We start from the raw sequence: 20,177 nt of genomic DNA, 5'->3' as shown, positions 1-20,177 counted from the left end.
TGAACTCACCATGCACGGTTGCGTTGACAGGGTAAGATATTTCCGCCATCATCAATTGCAGTGTATCTTAACACCAAGCCAAGTCATAAACTTTGCAAAAACGTCTATTGGATGAGATACCACGATAACGCCCAAGTTCTAATTCCAATGAAAGAGTTCCACAACGCATTCTGGCTAAAGTCGATCTCTGTTGTCGCGTCATATTAGTCGTTATGTACTGCAGTTTTTCAAAGTTTGTTTAAAAAAGTTCGCAATTCTTACATTTTTATTACGTCTAGTTTCCATTTTTCGTGATGCTTTTGACGGAGCAGAAGTTCTGAATAGTTGGCAATAAACTTTACGCTAAGTCCATTTGTTAAATTATTGTTCAACAAATCCAAAAGTTCACATTTGTCATCAGTGATTGTAGCTCGTTATACCATGTTTTTCTATGATATTATATAAACGAAACCAGGGGTCTGTTTATCGAAGCTCTCTTAGGATAAGGACGTGTCCTAAGACCAACTTATGACATATCTTAGCCCTAAGTGGGTTTATCAAACATGTCGCAACTTAGGAAAATCCTAGGAATTGTCCTGACTTAAGGATACCAATTTAGGTGTCTTAAGATGGTTTTAGGATGATCCTATCTGTAGGATATATTAAAGATGGTTATTTCATAAACAAATATGGTTGGTATAAGTTCCATTACATTTTTATGGTGCGGCGAAAGGGGGAGGTGGGGGGTCTAGAAGAAAAATATTGCCATGCTTTCGTTTGGTTGTTATCTCTGTCCTTCATTTTCATTTTTTAGCATACTGTCAGTGTGATTTTTATTTACATAAACTGTTATCCGCCTTTTGTTTTTTGCAAAGTTGTCCATCCTGTTTTATTTTATTCCAAACTACTGTCCAGTCCTTTTTCAAATTTCTTCGTGAATTAAGCATGCTGAAAATATTTCAGTATCTCTTGACCTTACGAAATCAACAGCCCATCGATTAATCGACTTTTATTATAATGTTAAGGAAAGAATTTATAAAAGAATACCTTCACAGTAAGTTTTAAAACACTGAAAACAAATTTGAAGAAAGAAAAAAATGATACGTCATTTTGTTTTTTATTTAATTTTCTGTATTATTAGCTTGACATTGTCTAGAAGGAGGAACTAATTTGAAAATATGTGTTATTGTTCCCTGGTTATATTGGGACATGTTGGGTATATTTGGGTAAAAAGTTGCACCCTAATTTGTTAACAAACAAATATTCCCTTTCATGAATATGACCTACCGAATTAGACTATTTACCGGATTTGTAATCACATAAGCAACACGACGGGTGCCACATGTGGAGCAGGATCTGCTTACCCTTCCGGAGCACCTGAGATTACCCCTAGTTTTTGGTGGGGTTCGTGTTGTTTATTCTTTAGTTTTCTATGTTGTGTCGTGTGTACTATTGTTTTTCTGTTTGTCTTTTTCATTTTTAGCCATGGAGTTGTCAGTTTGTTTTAGATTTATGAGTTTGACTGTCCCTTTGGTATCTTTCGTCCCTCTTTTATAGTGAACATCTTCGTACTTTGGTCACTGGAGCATTGTATCATTGGCAATCATACTTGATCTCCATATCACTGGAGCATTGTATCATTGGCATTCACACATGATCTCCTTATTTTTATATCGATTTCTGTAATGCACTATAAAAGTATGTTGGATAAGAATGGTTCTCTCAGTATTTTCATTTCGATATTGTAATAACTTGACAGTTTGATTTACGGTGTCTCTGAAAATCATGCATCGATAACCTGGTTACCTTCTTGTGTCACCATGACTATTATGACAGCTCTTAACTTTTGATAGGCTCTGGTACGTAGGAAGAAGCGACAAAATTTGTAATTACAGTAAATATGCTGGAAAGTTCTCGGAACATCGTTTAAAAGGAAGGCCGAGTTTGCAAAGGTGCTAGAGGGTTCACCGGATGTCTTCCAGAATGAAGGCATAATTAGCAAGGTGGTACCGTGTTCATTGAACATCGTTCAGAAGGAAGGCCGAGTTTGTAAAGGTGCTGCAGAGTTCATTGAATGTCGTTCAGAAGGAAAGCATGATATGCAAAGGTGCTACAGGGTTAATTGGATATCGAGTTTGCAAAGGTGATATGGGGTTCACAGGACACCGTTCAGAAGGATGACAGAGTTAGCAAATGTACTAGTCCACTGGACATTGTTCAGAAGAACGGCAGAGCTTGCAAGGTGCTACAGGGTTCACTGGACATTGTTCAGAAGGGCGACATAGTATGCAAAGAGCTACAGGTTTCACTGGACATCGTTTAGAAGGGAGGCAGAGTTTGCAAAGGTGCTACAGGGTTCATTGGATATCGTTCAGAAGGAATACAGAGTTTGCAAAGGTGCTACAGGGTTCTCAGAACATCGTCCAGAAGAAAGGCAGAGTTTGCAAAGGTACTACAGGGTTCACTGGATATTGTTCAGAAGAACGGCAGAGTTTGCAAGGTGCTACAGGGTTCACTGGACATCGTTTAAAAGGACGGCAGAGTTTGCAAAGGTACTACAGGGTTCTCAGAACATCGTTCATAAGGAAGGCAGAGTTTGCAAAGGTACTACAGGGTTCACTGGATATTGTTCAGAGGGATGACAGAGTTTACAGAGGTACTACAGGGTTCACTGGATATTGGTCAGAGGGATGACAGAGTTTACAGAGGTACTACAGGTTTCACTGGATATTGTTCAGAGGGATGACAGAGTTTACAGAGGTACTACAGGGTTCACTGGATATTGTTCAGAGGGATAACAGAGTTTACAGAGGTACTACAGGATTCACTGGATATTGTTCAGAGGGATGACAGAGTTTACAGAGGTACTACAGGGTTCACTGGATATTGTTCAGAGGGATAACAGAGTTTACAGAGGTGCAGCAGGATTCACTTGACATTGTCTAGAAGGATGAACTAGTTTGAAAATATGTTTTATGGTTAACTTGATATATTCAAGAAGGAAGTGATAGTTTCAAAGGTCTGACATGGTTCACTGAACATTCGATTCACAAGGAGGGTAGTGTTTTTTGTTTTGCTTCACTGAACATTGGTCAAAAAGGGAAAAAGGGGTATAATTAACAAATGTGCTGGATGATTAGACCCAGTTGACGATTATAATGTACAGGACTTAACCAAACTACCGGTCAATTAGTTTTTACAAGCAGGATAAATTTCGACAGCATTATATATATATGTTCAGATGCTACATAATCCTGTTAAGTACATCAAGCCCACATGTAGCAAGTAACATCTTGAGCTGTTGGTTAAATTTCCTGAAAACAAAGGTTCCTATGTTTTAATAACAGACCACTGTTGCTTCTCATTTTCTTCCGGGTTCATTATTGTCGTAGATTTTGTTTTAAAATGTTTTGAATTTATCCCAATTTTGATAATTACATGTAAGAAAAGTTAAACAAAAATCACGTTGGATCGTCAAGAAAATATAATCAGGAATTTTTAATGCGAGACTATTAGGAAATATTCTGACTGTGGTTTAGTTGTATTAACAGAAGTATAACAACCAATGTATTACTGATTGCGTATCTACATAAAATAAGAATATTATTTTTCTATACATTTATTTCTCAAGAAAGACTGCTAATGAACTTAAACAAAATTAATGATAACAAATGATAGTTAAACCAATCACATAAGTCATTATACATATCATATAAAGTAAAAAAAACATTACACAATATATTTTAAAGATATATAAATTGAAAACAGAAGCCTGAATGATTTTAAAATATTGATTGTCTCAATAATGTCAGTGCTAAAATATGTCAATTATATGTACAATGATAGTGATAAAATCATTATATGTACAATAAAACAAAATGGTAAATTCTGTCAGTTATATTTACAATGATAGTGATAAAATATGTCAGTTTACAATGATCACAGTGATAAAATATGTCAGTTATCTGTACAATCATAGTGATAAAATCTGTCAGTTATCTGTACAATCACAGTGATAAAATATGTCAGTTATCTGTTCAATGATAGTGCTTTAACATCTCAGTTATATGTAAAATGACAGTGCTATATTCTGACAATTTTCTATACAATGATAGTCCTAAAATCTGTCAATCGACCATTTTCGAGTTCATGCATTTCCGTAAAAAATTAGGTTTTAATTGACATCATTCGTATCGTTACTTCCTTCCCATGCGATTGAACAAATATGATCTTATATATATTGCACAAATTTTCGGCAAATTAAATCTTATAATTGGTTATCAGCACTGCTGTCATTATGGAATTGTGATTAAAAACCTTTGGAACAAACATTATTTTTAATTTATCCTGCATAAAGACAATCCCAAAGATGCTTGGAGAACTTGATAGTGCAGGGATACAGGCGGTTTCCTCTATCTGGTAAATGACATTATAAAGGCAAGCATAATTGAAGAACGTTTGAAGTGAAGGACATAACTCGAAAGTAGTCTATTATCTATACAATGATAAAAATGAGTGTGCTATGATCTGAACGTCTCATTCATTTGTTAATGAAAAATTCAATACAAAGCAAAAACATGTATCAACAATAATGATTAATTCTTTAATTCTTTAATGATGAAAATACTGTATATAAAAAAGATTTCAAAACAAGAATGTGTCCATAGTACACGGATCCCCAACTCGCACTATCATTTCCATGTTCACTGGACTGTGAAATTGGGGTCTAAACTCTTACTTGGCATTAAAATTAGAGAGATCATATAATAGGGAACATGTGTACTAAGTTTCAAGTTGATTGGACTTCAACTTCATCAATAACTACCTTGATTAAAAGCTTTAACCTGAAGCGGGACAGATGGACGAACGGACAGACGGACTAACAAAAGAACATTTAATGCAAAACAAAACAAATAAATGAACTATCGCTCACAAAAGTTTGTTTTTTCATAATAACACCACTAATGGCGAAAGGAAATAAAATAAAACTAGACCTTATGAATAAATTTGAGACGATATTTTCAATGTTTGATGAATAAACAAAAAGGTTTTATTTATTCATAAAAAAATGAGGACTTTAAATCAGTTGCATAAATCCTTGAACTTGGAAAATATATACTTAATTCATCATACTGGTCATAAATGGTTGATAACAATTCCCCCCCCCCCCCCCCCCCCCCCCCAAATAAGTTTTATTGAACTGTTATTACAAGAAAAATTTCTTCGTAGATGTAGTCTCTACTTGTCCCATCTGACATTTTCCTGCAAGTTTTCCATATTGTGGTGCATATTCTGGATTCGTAGCTAATTCATTTCTCACATTTCTTAATATCTCCTCGATATGTTCTTCATTGTATTTACTCTTGGCAACAGACAAGAAAGCTCTTATGAAAAATGCTCCTTTATATTCATTTCGAATTGATACATATCCTGTAATTTAAAAGAAAAACTGTAACTTTTATAATTAACTAGTTGTTCCAATATTTTGTTAGATGATGGAATTTTAATTTGTTATAGTGAAAATAGATCATTCATACTGACTTAGAAGACTGCATCAAACAAATACTATGGAAGTGAACATGTATCACCTTACATAAATGAAGTATTTCCCACCGGAATAGAAATAAATGATGCATGCAAAATCTGCTTATTGAGTCAGTAATATCTACCGAAACAATTTGCAAAATTGTAACTCAGACAAGAGTGAACATGTTGAAATGTCTTGCCTTCTTTACTTACCATTGCTTATAATTATGTTTATAGTCCTTAGTATCAAGCTCAACTAAAACTATCACATAAAATTAACATGATCCAAGAAAATGAGGTCAAGGTCAGATAAATCAAACGAGAAATACAGGTACACCTTAAAATCATTCACTACACTATATATTTGGGATGTCAACGAGTACTCCATTATCGCTTGGTAGTACCAAGTATCGAATACCATAATGATACTCGACTAATCAGTTTCTGTTAGAATGTTGTTGCCGGATTAATGAAGATATTTTCTATCAAGAGTGCCTCCTGTGAAATTAAATATTATTCAATATTAAAATTCGAAAGTTTGCGTTTAATTGTCATTTAAAATTCCCTCGAACAGAGGTAGCTAGCTATGAAGAAGAGGACATTTCCAATGCTTACACTTTTAGCTAATCGTGTCTTAGGAATTCCACCACCTCTGTATCATCAGAACAAATATTTTTTTATCAGCAATACTGTTAGTTACGTTACAAAGTCGAGAAATCGACTCGTCCCAGAAAAGTTGAAAAGATAATATTTCTAAATAAAAACGTAAATAAAAAATAATTCTTTCAACACTGTGTCGACCCCCAGAGAATGGTTAAAGCCTTTAGTAAGTCATTATTATAACACCTTTGTTGATCACTTAATGTGTTTTTGTACAATTCACAAATACTGTTGTTTGAGTTTACAATTTTGTATAGATGTTTATTAATTAATTGATCAGATAACTGTCAGTTTATATAATTAGTGCATGTAGTAAATGAGCTAATTATGATATACAATTTCTGGGGCTGTTTAATCTGGTCCTTCGTTTATGTATCTAATAATGATATAGAGTTTTACGTCCATTAGACAACGAACAACCAACAATAGGTAACATGGGTATAGTTTTGTGTTTCCATTTTGTAAATATTTTACCGAGCGAATACTTGAGTATCACTCAGTAAATCAAACAAGTACTCGATTAATAAAACTTCACCGAGTTGACATCCCTACTATATCTAGTTGACCTATTGCTTATAGTTTCTAAGAAACAGAATTAACCAAGTAAACTTAACATTCATGATTGACCAATAAACCATGATAAAAGTTCAAAGTCAGATGAACCATGGAAGGCAGAAATGTACACCTTACAATTCTATACATGCATTAAATATAGTTGACCTATTGCGTATAGTATATACAAGAAACAAACGTAACCATGAAAACTTAACATTGAACAATGAACCCCACCAAAATAAGGTCAAGGTCAGATGATACCTGCCAGACAGATATTAACAGCTTACAATCCTTCCCTACACCAAATATACTAGACCTATTGCTTATAGTTTATTATTATTTATATTATTATATAGTTTAAGAAACCAGACCAAAACACAAAAGCTCAACAGTAAGTTGGGAAACGTGAAAATGAGGACAAGGTCGAATAAAACCTGTCAGACTGACATGTACATAATAAATAATGTCCATACACCAAATATAGTTGCCTCATGCATTGCATATAGTATTAGAAAAAAAGAACAAAACTCAACAAAAACTTAACTTTGAAAATTGAACCATGAAAATGAGGTCAAAGTCATATGACACCTGGTAGTTGGATATATATACTTTACAATCAATTCATACACCAAATACATTCTATAGTACACCTATTGCATACAGTATTAGAAAAACCTGACCAAAACCCCAAAACATAACTATAACCACTGAACCATGAAAATGGAGTCAAGGTCAGATGACACTTGCAGTTGGACATTTACACCTTACAACCCTTCCATACACCAACTATACTAGATCTACTGCATATAGTATCTGAGATACGGACTTGACCACTAAAACTTAACCTTGTTCACTGATCCATGAAATGAGGTCAAGGTCAAATGAAAACTGTCTGACGGAAGATGATGACCTTGTAATGTACGAACATACCAAATATAGTTATCCTATTACTCATAATAAAAGAGAAATTAACATTATAAGAAATCTTTTTTCCAAGTAGTCACTGAACTATGAAAATGTGGTCAAGGACAATATACATGTGACAGACGGTAACTTTGTAACATAAAAGAGGAACGAAAGATACCAAAGGGACAGTCAAACTCGTAAATCTAAAACAAACTGACAACGCCATGGCTAAAAATGAAAAAGACAAACAGAAAAACAATAGTACACATGACACAACATAGAAAACTAAAGAATAAACAACACGAACCCCACCAAAAACTAGGGGTGATCTCAGGTGCTCCGGAAGGGTAAGCAAATCCTGCTCCACATGCGGCACCCGTCGTGTTGCTTATGTGATTACAAATCCGGTAAATAGTCTAATTCGGTAGGTCAAATTCATGAAAGGGAAGGGGATTGTAGTTACGACGTAAGGAACATATCCGATATCATTTGTGAAACGGTTATTCCATAACGGTCAACCAACTCGTGATGGCGTCCGTAAAATTTAAGAAGGGATGATTTCAACTTCACCATTTGGAACATAAGGCATTTATATACAAAGTATGCAGTATCCAGGTCTTCCACCTTCTAAAATATAAAGCTTTTAGAAGCTATTTAATGCCCTCGCCGCCGGATCACTATCCCTATTTCGAGCTTTCCGCGACAAAAGTCGCAGGGTCGACAAAAATCACATTAACTTTCAAAATATTTTGTATTTGTGTATTTAATTATTCAATTACACCTTTTAATGTCCTCTGTAAAATTTATAGTATATTTCACAAAACAAATATTTCCAATGTGGGTATTATATCCCAGATCTGATATAATTCCATTTGAGCGTTTGGCAATAACCTAAGGAATGTTTTGACATTATCATGATTATCCTAAAGCATGCACTGATCAACAAATATCTTGAAGAATAACAAAGACAAAGATCAGCATTGAAACACTGCACTTTTGAAAAAAAAAATGTTTTTTTACTAAGTCTTACCTTCAATATTGCAAAATATGATAAAAAAAGTCCACATATCAATGAAAACATCATTTATGTTCATACCGTCCAGTAGTTAAAAAGAGTCTATACCCAGCTAACGGGTAGAATGAACAAAAAATTACAAATTAGTTTTTACCCAGAATGCCCTAGACAACGATCATTTGCAAACTGTTTTTTTTAAATTTTTTATGAAATGATAAGACAAATTGTTAACTCCGCTAGAGCATCTTACATAATGTTAAAATTAAACACCATAAGTCTTATAGTCTAGAGGTTATCAGAGAGCATATCACTGAATTAACAGAGTGTAGTCTAGAAGCTAATATTGGCAGATCACTGTAACAACAGATGGTAGCCTTGAAGCTAAAAGTGAGCAGACCACTCTATCAACAGATGGTAATCTTGAAGTTAAAAGTGGGCAGACCATTCTATCAACAGATGGTAACCTTGAAGCTAAAACTGGGCAGATCACTACATCAACAGATGGTAACATTGAAGTTAAAGTGGGCAGACCATTCTATTAACAGATGTTAGCCTTGAAGTTAAAAGTGAGCAGACAACTTTATAAACAGATGGTAACATCGAAGTTAAAAGCGAGCAGACAACTTTATCAACAGATGGTAGCCTGGAAGTAAAAACTGGGCAGATAACTCTATCAACAGATGGTAGCCTAGAAGTTAAAAGTAAGCAGATCACTCTTTCAACAGATGGTAGCCTAGAAGTGAAAAGTGGGCAGACCACTTTATCAACAGAGTGTAGCCTTGGAGCAAAAAGAGGGCATCACTGTATCAATAGATGGTAGCCTAGAAGTTAAAAATGAGCAGATCACTCTATCAACAGATGATAGCATTGAAGTTAAAATTTGGTAGATCACTCTATCAACAGAGGATTGCATTGAAGTTAAAATTTGGTAGATCACTCTATCAACAGAGGGTAGCCTTGAAGTTAAAGTGAGTAGATCACTCTATCAACAGATGGTAGCCTAGAAGTTAAAGTGGGCAGACCCCTCTATCAACAGATGGTAGCCTTGAAGCTAAAACTGGGCAGATCACTCTTTCAACAGATGGAAGCCTAGAAGTTAAAACTGGGCAGATCACTCTGTCAACAAGTGGTAGCATAGAAGTTAAATGTGAGCAGACCACTCTACCAACAGATGGGAAGTTTGAAGTTGAAAGTGAGCAGATCACTTTATCAACAGATAGTAGCCTTGAAGTTAAAAGTGAACAGGCTACTTTATCAACAAATGTACAGCTTATAGCCATGAGGTTAAAAGTAAGTAGACCACTTTATAAACAGATGGTTGCCTCGAATTTAGAATTAGGCATATCACTCTATCAACAGACGTAACCTTGGAGTTAAAAATTAGCACTTGTGTTAATATGTCTTTTGATTGAGTTAAGCCATTTCAAATGACATTTTATAGTGTGTATTTCTATGATGTGATGTTACACTATTGTTTCAGATAAGGGAGATAATTTGGTACCATTAAAACGTTTAAACCTGCTGCAATTGTTTGCACCTGTCCCAAGTCAGGAATCTGATGTTCAATAGTTGTCGTTTGTTGATGTGGTAGATAAATGTATTTCGTTTTTTATATAGATTAGACCGTTGCTTTTCCCGTTTGAATGGTTTTACACTAGTAATTTTTGGGGCCCTTTATAGCTTGCTGTTCAGTGTGAGCCAAGGATCCGTGTTGAAGACCGTACTTTGAACTATAATGGTTTTCTTTTATAAATTGTGACTGATGGAGAGTTGTCTCATTGGCACTCATAACACATTTTCTTATATCTACATCTCTGTTTACAGATGTTAGCCTGGAAGTTAAAAGTGAGCATGCCTCTTTATCACTAGATGAACAGATGATAGCCTTGAGGATAACAGTGAGCAGACCACTATATAAACAGATGGTTGCATTGAATTTAAAATTGGTCAGATCACTCTATCAACGGATAGTAGCCTAGAAGTTAAAGTGGGCAGACCACTCTATCAACGGATGTTAACATTGAAGCTGAAACTGGGCAGATCACTGTGTTAATAGATGGTAACTTTGAAGTTAAAACTGGGCAGATCACTGTATCAACAGATGGTAGCCTTGAAGATAAAGTGGACATACCACTTTATCAACAGATGGTAACCTTGAAACTAAAAGTGAGCAGATCACTGTATCAAGAGATAGTAGCCTGGAAGTTAAAAGTGGGCAGATCACTGTATCAACAGATGCTAGCCTTGAAGATAAAGTGGACAGACCACTTTATGAACAGATGGTAACCTTGAAACTAAAAGTGAGCAGATCACTGTATCAAGAGATAGTAGCCTGGAAGTTAAAAGTGGGCAGATCACTGTATCAACAGATGGTAGCCTTGAAGATAAAGTGGACAGACCACTTTATGAACAGATGGTAACCTTGAAACTAAAAGTGAGCAGATCACTGTATCAAGAGATAGTAGCCTTGAAGCTAAAACTGGGCAGATAACTCTAGATCAAAATATAGAAGATTTTAAGTCAACTTAAAAATAAACAAAATATTAAAGATAGTTTACCTGGTGTTGATGCATATGCTACTATAATGTCAGCATCTGTTGGAACATTTTTTGAAGAAAAACTATGAGCATCAGTATAGAAAACTTCTGATGAGGCAGATGGCTGATCTAGAATTCCTGGTTTAATAACAGAGGTCTCAACAGAACTTCTTCTTTGCCTGTTTCCAGGAAATTCATCACACCTTCCAACATGACCAGTATGGATTTTAGTTCCAAAACAATCAGACACCACAACCTTTTCCTGCTTTTCTCCTCCACGACAGGCTTGAATGAGAAATAGTTTTGGTTTACCTGAAATTAAATTTAAAAGTTAATAATACTTTACCACCTATGTCCAGAAGTAAATCTGAAGAACAGCAAACAAAAGCAAAAATTGAACAGACAGAAAGAAATTAAACTAGAGGCTCTAAAGAGCCTGTGTCGCTCACCTTGGTATATGTGAATTAAACAAAGGAAGCAGACAGTTCATGACAAAATTGTGTTTAGGTGATTGTGATGTGTTTGTACATCTTACTTTACTGAACATTCTTGCTGCTTACAATTATCTCTATCTATAATGAACTTGTCCGTGTAGTTTCAGTAAAAAATGTTAGTAAAAATTTACAAATTTTATGAAAATTGTTAAAAATTGAAAGACAATAACTTTTTAGGGGGTCAATTGACCATTTTGGTCATTTTGACTTATTTTTTAGTCTTAAATTGCTGTACATTATTGCTGTTTACAGTTTATCTCTATCTATAATAATATTCAAGATAATAACCAAAAACAGCAAAATTTCCTTTAAATTACCAATTTAGGGGCAGCAACCTAACAACGAGTTGTCCGATTATCTACAAAATTCAGGGCAGATAGATCTTGACCAGATAAACAATTTTACTCATTGTCAGATTTGCTCTAAATGCTTTGGTTTTTGAGTAATAACCAAAAACTGCATTTAACCTCCATGTTCTATTTTTAGCCGTGGCGGCCATCTTGGTTGGTTGGTCGGATAAAAAAACACAATTTTTTAAACTAGATACATCAATGATGATTGTGGCCAAGTTTGGATTAATTTGGCCCTGTAGTTTCAGAGGAGAAGATTTTTGTAAAAGATCAGGGAGATTTACGAAAAATGGTTAAAAATTGACTATAAAGGGCAATAACTCCTAAAGGGGTCAACTGACCATTTTGGTCATGTTGACTTATTTGTAAATCTTACTTTGCTGAACATTTTTGCTGTTTACAATTTATCTCTATCCATAATATATTCAAGATAATATCCAAAAACAGCAAAATTTCCTTAAAATTACCAATTCAGGGGCAGCAACCCAACAACGGGTTGTTCCATTCATCTTAAAATTACAGGGCAGATAGATCTTGACCAGATAAACAATTTTAACCATTGTCAGATTTGCTCTAAATGCTTTGGTTTTTGAGTAATAACCAAAAACTGCATTTAACCTCCATGTTCTATTTTTAGCCGTGGCGGCCATCTTGGTTGGTTGGTCGGATAAAAAAACACAATTTTTTAAACAAGATACATCAATGATGATTGTGGCCAAGTTTGGATTAATTTGGCCCTGTAGTTTCAGAGGAGAAGATTTTTGTAAAAGATCAGGGAGATTTACGAAAAATGGTTAAAAATTGACTATAAAGGGCAATAACTCCTAAAGGGGTCAACTGACCATTTTGGTCATGTTGACTTATTTGTAAATCTTACTTTGCTGAACATTTTTGCTGTTTACAATTTATCTCTATCCATAATATATTCAAGATAATATCCAAAAACAGCAAAATTTCCTTAAAATTACCAATTCAGGGGCAGCAACCCAACAACAGGTTGTTCCATTCATCTTAAAATTACAGGGCAGATAGATCTTGACCAGATAAACAATTTTAACCATTGTCAGATTTGCTCTAAATGCTTTGGTTTTTGAGTAATAACCAAAAACTGCATTTAACCTCCATGTTCTATTTTTAGCCGTGGCGGCCATCTTGGTTGGTTGGTCGGATAAAAAAACACAATTTTTTAAACTAGATACATCAATGATGATTGTGGCCAAGTTTGGATTAATTTGGCCCTGTAGTTTCAGAGGAGAAGATTTTTGTAAAAGATCAGGGAGATTTACGAAAAATGGTTAAAAATTGACTATAAAGGGCAATAACTCCTAAAGGGGTCAACTGACCATTTTGGTCATGTTGACTTATTTGTAAATCTTACTTTGCTGAACATTTTTGCTGTTTACAATTTATCTCTATCCATAATATATTCAAGATAATATCCAAAAACAGCAAAATTTCCTTAAAATTACCAATTCAGGGGCAGCAACCCAACAACGGGTTGTTCCATTCATCTTAAAATTACAGGGCAGATAGATCTTGACCAGATAAACAATTTTAACCATTGTCAGATTTGCTCTAAATGCTTTGGTTTTTGAGTAATAACCAAAAACTGCATTTAACCTCCATGTTCTATTTTTAGCCGTGGCGGCCATCTTGGTTGGTTGGTCGGATAAAAAAACACAATTTTTTAAACAAGATACATCAATGATGATTGTGGCCAAGTTTGGATTAATTTGGCCCTGTAGTTTCAGAGGAGAAGATTTTTGTAAAAGATCAGGGAGATTTACGAAAAATGGTTAAAAATTGACTATAAAGGGCAATAACTCCTAAAGGGGTCAACTGACCATTTTGGTCATGTTGACTTATTTGTAAATCTTACTTTGCTGAACATTTTTGCTGTTTACAATTTATCTCTATCCATAATATATTCAAGATAATATCCAAAAACAGCAAAATTTCCTTAAAATTACCAATTCAGGGGCAGCAACCCAACAACGGGTTGTTCCATTCATCTTAAAATTACAGGGCAGATAGATCTTGACCAGATAAACAATTTTAACCATTGTCAGATTTGCTCTAAATGCTTTGGTTTTTGAGTAATAACCAAAAACTGCATTTAACCTCCATGTTCTATTTTTAGCCGTGGCGGCCATCTTGGTTGGTTGGTCGGATAAAAAAACACAATTTTTTAAACAAGATACATCAATGATGATTGTGGCCAAGTTTGGATTAATTTGGCCCTGTAGTTTCAGAGGAGAAGATTTTTGTAAAAGATCAGGGAGATTTACGAAAAATGGTTAAAAATTGACTATAAAGGGCAATAACTCCTAAAGGGGTCAACTGACCATTTTGGTCATGTTGACTTATTTGTAAATCTTACTTTGCTGAACATTTTTGCTGTTTACAATTTATCTCTATCCATAATATATTCAAGATAATATCCAAAAACAGCAAAATTTCCTTAAAATTACCAATTCAGGGGCAGCAACCCAACAACGGGTTGTTCCATTCATCTTAAAATTACAGGGCAGATAGATCTTGACCAGATAAACAATTTTAACCATTGTCAGATTTGCTCTAAATGCTTTGGTTTTTGAGTAATAACCAAAAACAGCATTTAACCTCCATGTTCTATTTTTAGCCGTGGCGGCCATCTTGGTTGGTTGGCTAGGTCAAAAAACACAATTTTTAAACTAGATACATCAATGATGATTTTGGCCAAGTTTGGATTAATTTGGCCCAGTAGTTTCAGAGGAGAAGATTTTTGTAAAAGATCATGGAGATTTATGAAAAAAGATTAAAAATTGACTATAAAGGGCAATAACACCTAAAGGGGTCAACTGACCATTTTGGTTATGTTGACTTATTTGTAAATCTTACTTTGCTGAACATTATTGCTGTTTACAGTTTAACTCCATCTATAATAATATTCAAGATAATAACCAAAAAAAGTAAAATTTCCTTAAAATTACCAATTTAGGGGCAGCAACCCTACAATGGGTTGTCTGATTCATCTAAAAATTTCAGGGCAGATAGATCTTGACCAGATAAACAATTTTACCCCAAGTCAGATATGCTCTAAATGCTTTGGTTTTTGAGTTATAAGCCAAAAACTGCATTTTACCCCTATGTTCTATTTTTAGCCATTGCGGCCATCTTGGTTGGTTGGCCGGGTAAACAAACACAAATTTTAAACTAGATACATCAATGATGATTGTGGCCAAATTTGGATTAATTTGGCCTGGTAGTTTCAGAGGAGAAGATTTTTGTAAAAGATCATGGAGATTTACGAAACTAGGGGCTCCAAAGAGCCTGTGTCGCTCACCTTGGTCTATGTAAACATTAAACAAAGGACACAGATGGATTAATGACAAAATTGTGTTTTGGTGATGGGGATGTGTTTGTAGATCTTACTTTACTAAACTTTCTTCCTGCTTACAATTATCTCTATCTATAATGAACTTGGCCCAATAGCTTCAGTGGAAAATGTTAGTGAAAATTTACAAATTTTATGAAAATTAATAAAAATTGACTATAAAGGGCAATAACTCCTTAGGGACCATTTTGGTCATGCTGACTTATTTTTAGGTCTTACTTTGCTGTACATTATTGCTGTTTACAATTTATCTCTATCTATAATAATATTCAAGAGAATAACAAAAAACGCCAAAATTTCCTTAAAATTACCAATTCAGGGGCAGCAACCTAGCAACCGGTTATCTGATTCATCTGAAAATTCTAGGGCAGTTAGATCTTCACCTGATAAACCAATTCACTTCCTGTCAGATTTGCTCTAAATGCTTTGGTTTTTGAGTTATAAGCCAAAAACTGCATTTACCCCCTATGTTCTATTTTTAGCCGTGGCGGTGGCGGCCATCTTGGTTGGTATGCCTGGTCACTAGACACAATTTTGAAACTAGATACCTCAATACTGATTGGGGCCAAGTTTTGTTAAATTTGGCCAAGTGGTTTCAGAGGAGAAGATTTTCCTAAAAGATTACTAAGATTTATGAAAAATGGTTAAAAATTTACTATAAAGGGCAATAACTCCTTAGGGGTTCAATTGACCATTTTGGTCATGTGACTTATTTGAAGTTCTTACTTTGCTGAACATTAATGCTGTTTACAGTTTATCTCTACCTACAATAATTTTCAAGATAATAACCCAAAACAGCAAAATTTCCTTAAAATTACCAATTCAGGGGCAGCAACCTAACAATAGGTTGTCCGATTCATCTGAAAATTTATGTGCAGATAGATCTTGACCAGATAAACAATTTTATCGATGTCAGATTTGCTCTAAATTATTTGGTTTTTTGAGTTATAAGCCAAAAACTGCATTTTATCCTTATGTTCTATTTTTAGCTGTGGCGGCCATCTTGGTTGGTATGCCGAGTCACCAGACACAATTTATAAACAAGATACCCCAATGATGATTGTGGCTAAGTTTGGTTAAATTTGGCCCAGTAGTTTCAGAGGAGAAGATTTTTGTAAAAGTTTACAGACAACGGACGACGGACGCCAAGTGATGAGAAAAGCTCACTTGACCTTTCAGGTCAGGTGAGCTAAAAAGGTAAAAAATTGACTATAAAGGGCAATTATTCCTAAAGGGGTCAACTGACCATTTTGGTTAGTTGACTTATTTGTAAATCTTACTTTGCTGAACATTATTGCTGTTTACAGTTTAACTCCATCTATAATAATATTCAAGATAATAACCAAAAACAGTAAAATTTCCTTAAAATTACCAATTTAGGAGCAGCAACCCAACAATGGGTTGTCTGATTCATCTAAAAATTTCAGGGCAGATAGATCTTGACCAGATAAACAATTTTACCCCTGTCAGATTTGCTCTTTATGCTTTGGTTTTTGAGTTATAAGCCAAAAACTGCATTTTACCCCTATGTTCTATTTTTAGCCATGGCGGCCATCTTGGTTGGTTGGCCGCGTAAAAAAACACAAATTTTAAACTAGATACATCAATGATGATTGTGGCCAAGTTTGGTTTAATTTGGCCCAGTAGTTTCAGAGGAGAATATTTTTGTAAAAGTTAACGACGACGGATGCAGGACGACGACGACGGACGCTGGACGCCAAGTGATGAGAAAAGCTTACTTGGCCTTTTGGCCAGGTGAGCTAAAAAGAAGTATACACATAACAAGCACCTAAGACCAAAGCTTTTAAAATACCAAGTCCTAAACAGAAATCAAAACATAACTTGAGACATTAATTGTCAAATTGAGTTGTATGGAAGGTCGTTCACATTATCCCAACCAGTTTCACTAATCATAGATGGATCATTCATTATACAATACTTCAATGAAACTTGTCACTAGTAATACTATTCCAACCAGTTTTACTCCTCATACATGTAACCATTCGTGATACATTTTGTACAACACTTTGATAAAGTTGTTACTTGTCATGTAACATGTGTAATGTGATGAACATACTTAGTATCTAAGGAAGTAACGTTGACAAAAAAATAAAATTAAATGTGTACCTAAAAAGGGCGTCTGAAAGGACGTAGGTTAAACCATAATTATCTGTTAAATTTTAATTGATTGTTTGAAAATAAAACGGCCTCTGTCAATGTTTTTCGTTGTTCCTAAAGTATATTGACATAATCACATTATATGAAAATAATTGAATTAGTTTGATACAATACACGCTTGCACTTCTATCTTAATGTTCACTTTGGTCGTATTTGTCAAATGTTTTGATCAAAATTGTTTGGGCAGACTTAACTGCCATTTGTTGTCTGAGTGTTTTTCTAGTTTATTCAATGTAATCTTACCACATTCGATACTTGCTCATGAATACCATTTGGAGAAGCACAGGTAAATAAGATTTTATTGTAAATTTTGACCTTGTTTACAGTGACTTGACAGTTATTGTTGCTATCCAGCAATTGCATCTCATTCACAATTTTGACCAAATTGCAATTTGTTTTATTAAACCAAATTGTTCAACTGGTCAGAATATTGAACAAATTGTTCAGCCAAAATGTGAAAGTGCAAGGTGATTAAATAAAACATACTTACAATCCTATAAGACTTTTTTTTATCTTTATTATATCCTATAAGACTTTTTTTTTATCTTTATTATATCCTATAAGACTTTTTTTATTATCTTTATTTTATCCTATAAGACTTTTTTTTTTTTATCTTTATTATATCCTATAAGACTTTTTTTTTTATCTTTATTATATCCTATAAGACTTTTTTTTTTTTATCTTTATTATATCCTATAAGACTTTTTTTTTTATCTTTATTATATCCTATAAGACTTTTTTTTTATCTTTATTATATCCTATAAGGCAGATTCCATGTAAGAAATGGAAATGTCTGTCAAAATGAATAAATAGATAAAAATAATAATTACTGTTATTTGAAACATAATCTGTGAATGTTTTAATGAATAATGATGTAAGATGAAATTATAAAAATAATTTTTGGATATGATTGTTTCTGTTTAAAGTAGGAATGATTAATACAAGTTGAAAAAATGCAAAAAATTTGACAGAATTAACTCCCATTTTTTAACACAATGTTTATGTGTCACAATGCTTTAAGTTGACACTTGTATACTGGTATTTAATAGTGTAGTCAGGTTATTCCAACATTCCTGTTCCCAAATCTGTTACTTTTTTTAGTCAAAAACCTCTGTGTTATATATTGTTTTCACTTTCAAATATCTTGCTTTATAGCTCAGTGTCTGTCAATAAATCTTATGTGAGGAACATCGCTGTAAAATCTTTCAAAATCATTGTTGGTTCCAATTAATGACAGTTAAAACTGTAAATCATGAAGTGCATAAGAAAAAACACATGTTGATTCTTTCATTTAACTTTATTGAAGCAATAGTTTAAACTTATATGTTTCCTACATAAGATCTGTCAAACTTGTTTTCTTATGTCTGAAACATTTGAATGTGCTAAAAGTTAAAATTATATGACCTGAGGTGAAACCTTGTTAGATGTTAGGCTGCAGTATTTTCCAGGAGTTTAATAAAAAAAATGACTTTCAACTAGGATTTGATTTCCAATGTCAGTCAAAAAAAATAAATATATATTGTCTGTCAAAATATCTTATGTATGAAAAATCTTATGTCAGAATCAAGTCTGTCAAAATCTTATGTCAGAAACTCAATTTGTCTGTCAAATCTTATGTATGAAAAAATAAAGTCTGTCAAATCTTATGTATGAAAAAATAAAGTCTGTCAAATCTTATGTATGAAAAAATAAAGTCTGTCAAATCTTATGTATGAAAAAATAAAGTCTGTCAAGTCTTATGTCAGAAACAATAAAGTCTGTCAAATCTTATGTCAGAAAAAAATAAAGTCTGTCAAATCTTATGTCCGAAAATAACATTTAAGGCCTCGTTTATTTAAAAAGGATGATGCTCATAATTTTCTTTGGGGTCAAATTGTCTTTATCATTATTAGTAAAGCATGTATTCAAAAACAGAAGTTCATTGCTAATAATTTTTGCCTAACATGCTTATGGGAGTTGTTTCACTTTCTTATATGGAATCTGCCATAAGACTTTTTTTTTTATCTTTATTTTATCCTATAAGACTTTTTTTATCTTTATTATATCCTATAAGACTTTTTTTTTATCTTTATTATATCCTATAAGACTTTTTTTATCTTTATTACATCCTATAAGACTTTTTTTTTAATCTTTATTATATCCTATAAGACTTTTTATTTTATCTTTATTATATCCTATAAGACTTTTTTTTTAATCTTTATTATATCCTGTAAGACTTTTTATTTTATCTTTATTATATCCTATAAGACTTTTTATTTTATCTTTATTATATCCTATAAGACTTTTTTTTTAATCTTTATTATATCCTATAAGACTTTTTATTTTATCTTTATTATATCCTATAAGACTTTTTTTTTATCTTTATTATATCCTATAAGACTTTTTTTATCTTTATTATATCCTATAAGACTTTTTTATAATCTTTATTCTATATCCTATATAATTTTAACTCCACTTTAATGATGTCGTGACCAAATTAGTCCATCAGTTTGTATAGGTATATTATACTCATTTCCATGCTGAAGGTACTTTTATTTTTTTTGAATTGCTATAAAAATGTCCAAACTAAGCTTTCGTAAAGTTTTTCATTCTAAAAGTATT

General features: G+C 33.3%; 1 protein-coding gene across 4 annotated transcripts in view; it reads right to left on the bottom strand.

Moving 5' to 3' along the window:
- Positions 1-4,328: 4,328 nt before the first annotated feature.
- LOC139497239 (uncharacterized) overlaps positions 4,329-20,177 on the bottom strand; it is a 167,197-nt gene continuing 151,348 nt past the window's right edge. For all 4 annotated transcript variants that reach the window (XM_071285368.1, XM_071285370.1, XM_071285371.1 and 1 more), the window contains 2 exons: positions 11,200-11,490; positions 4,329-5,409 (listed from right to left, as the gene is read on the bottom strand). In XM_071285368.1, the coding sequence (XP_071141469.1) occupies positions 5,186-5,409; positions 11,200-11,490 (515 nt within the window). In that variant the 3' untranslated portion in view covers positions 4,329-5,185. The remainder of the gene's footprint in view (positions 5,410-11,199; positions 11,491-20,177) is intronic.

Source organism: Mytilus edulis, chromosome 12, assembly GCF_963676685.1.
Source record: "Mytilus edulis chromosome 12, xbMytEdul2.2, whole genome shotgun sequence".
Lineage (NCBI taxonomy): Eukaryota > Metazoa > Mollusca > Bivalvia > Mytilida > Mytilidae > Mytilus > Mytilus edulis.
The sequence above is the reverse complement of the archived record's forward strand: the minus strand, read 5'-3'. Positions and strand labels throughout refer to the sequence as shown.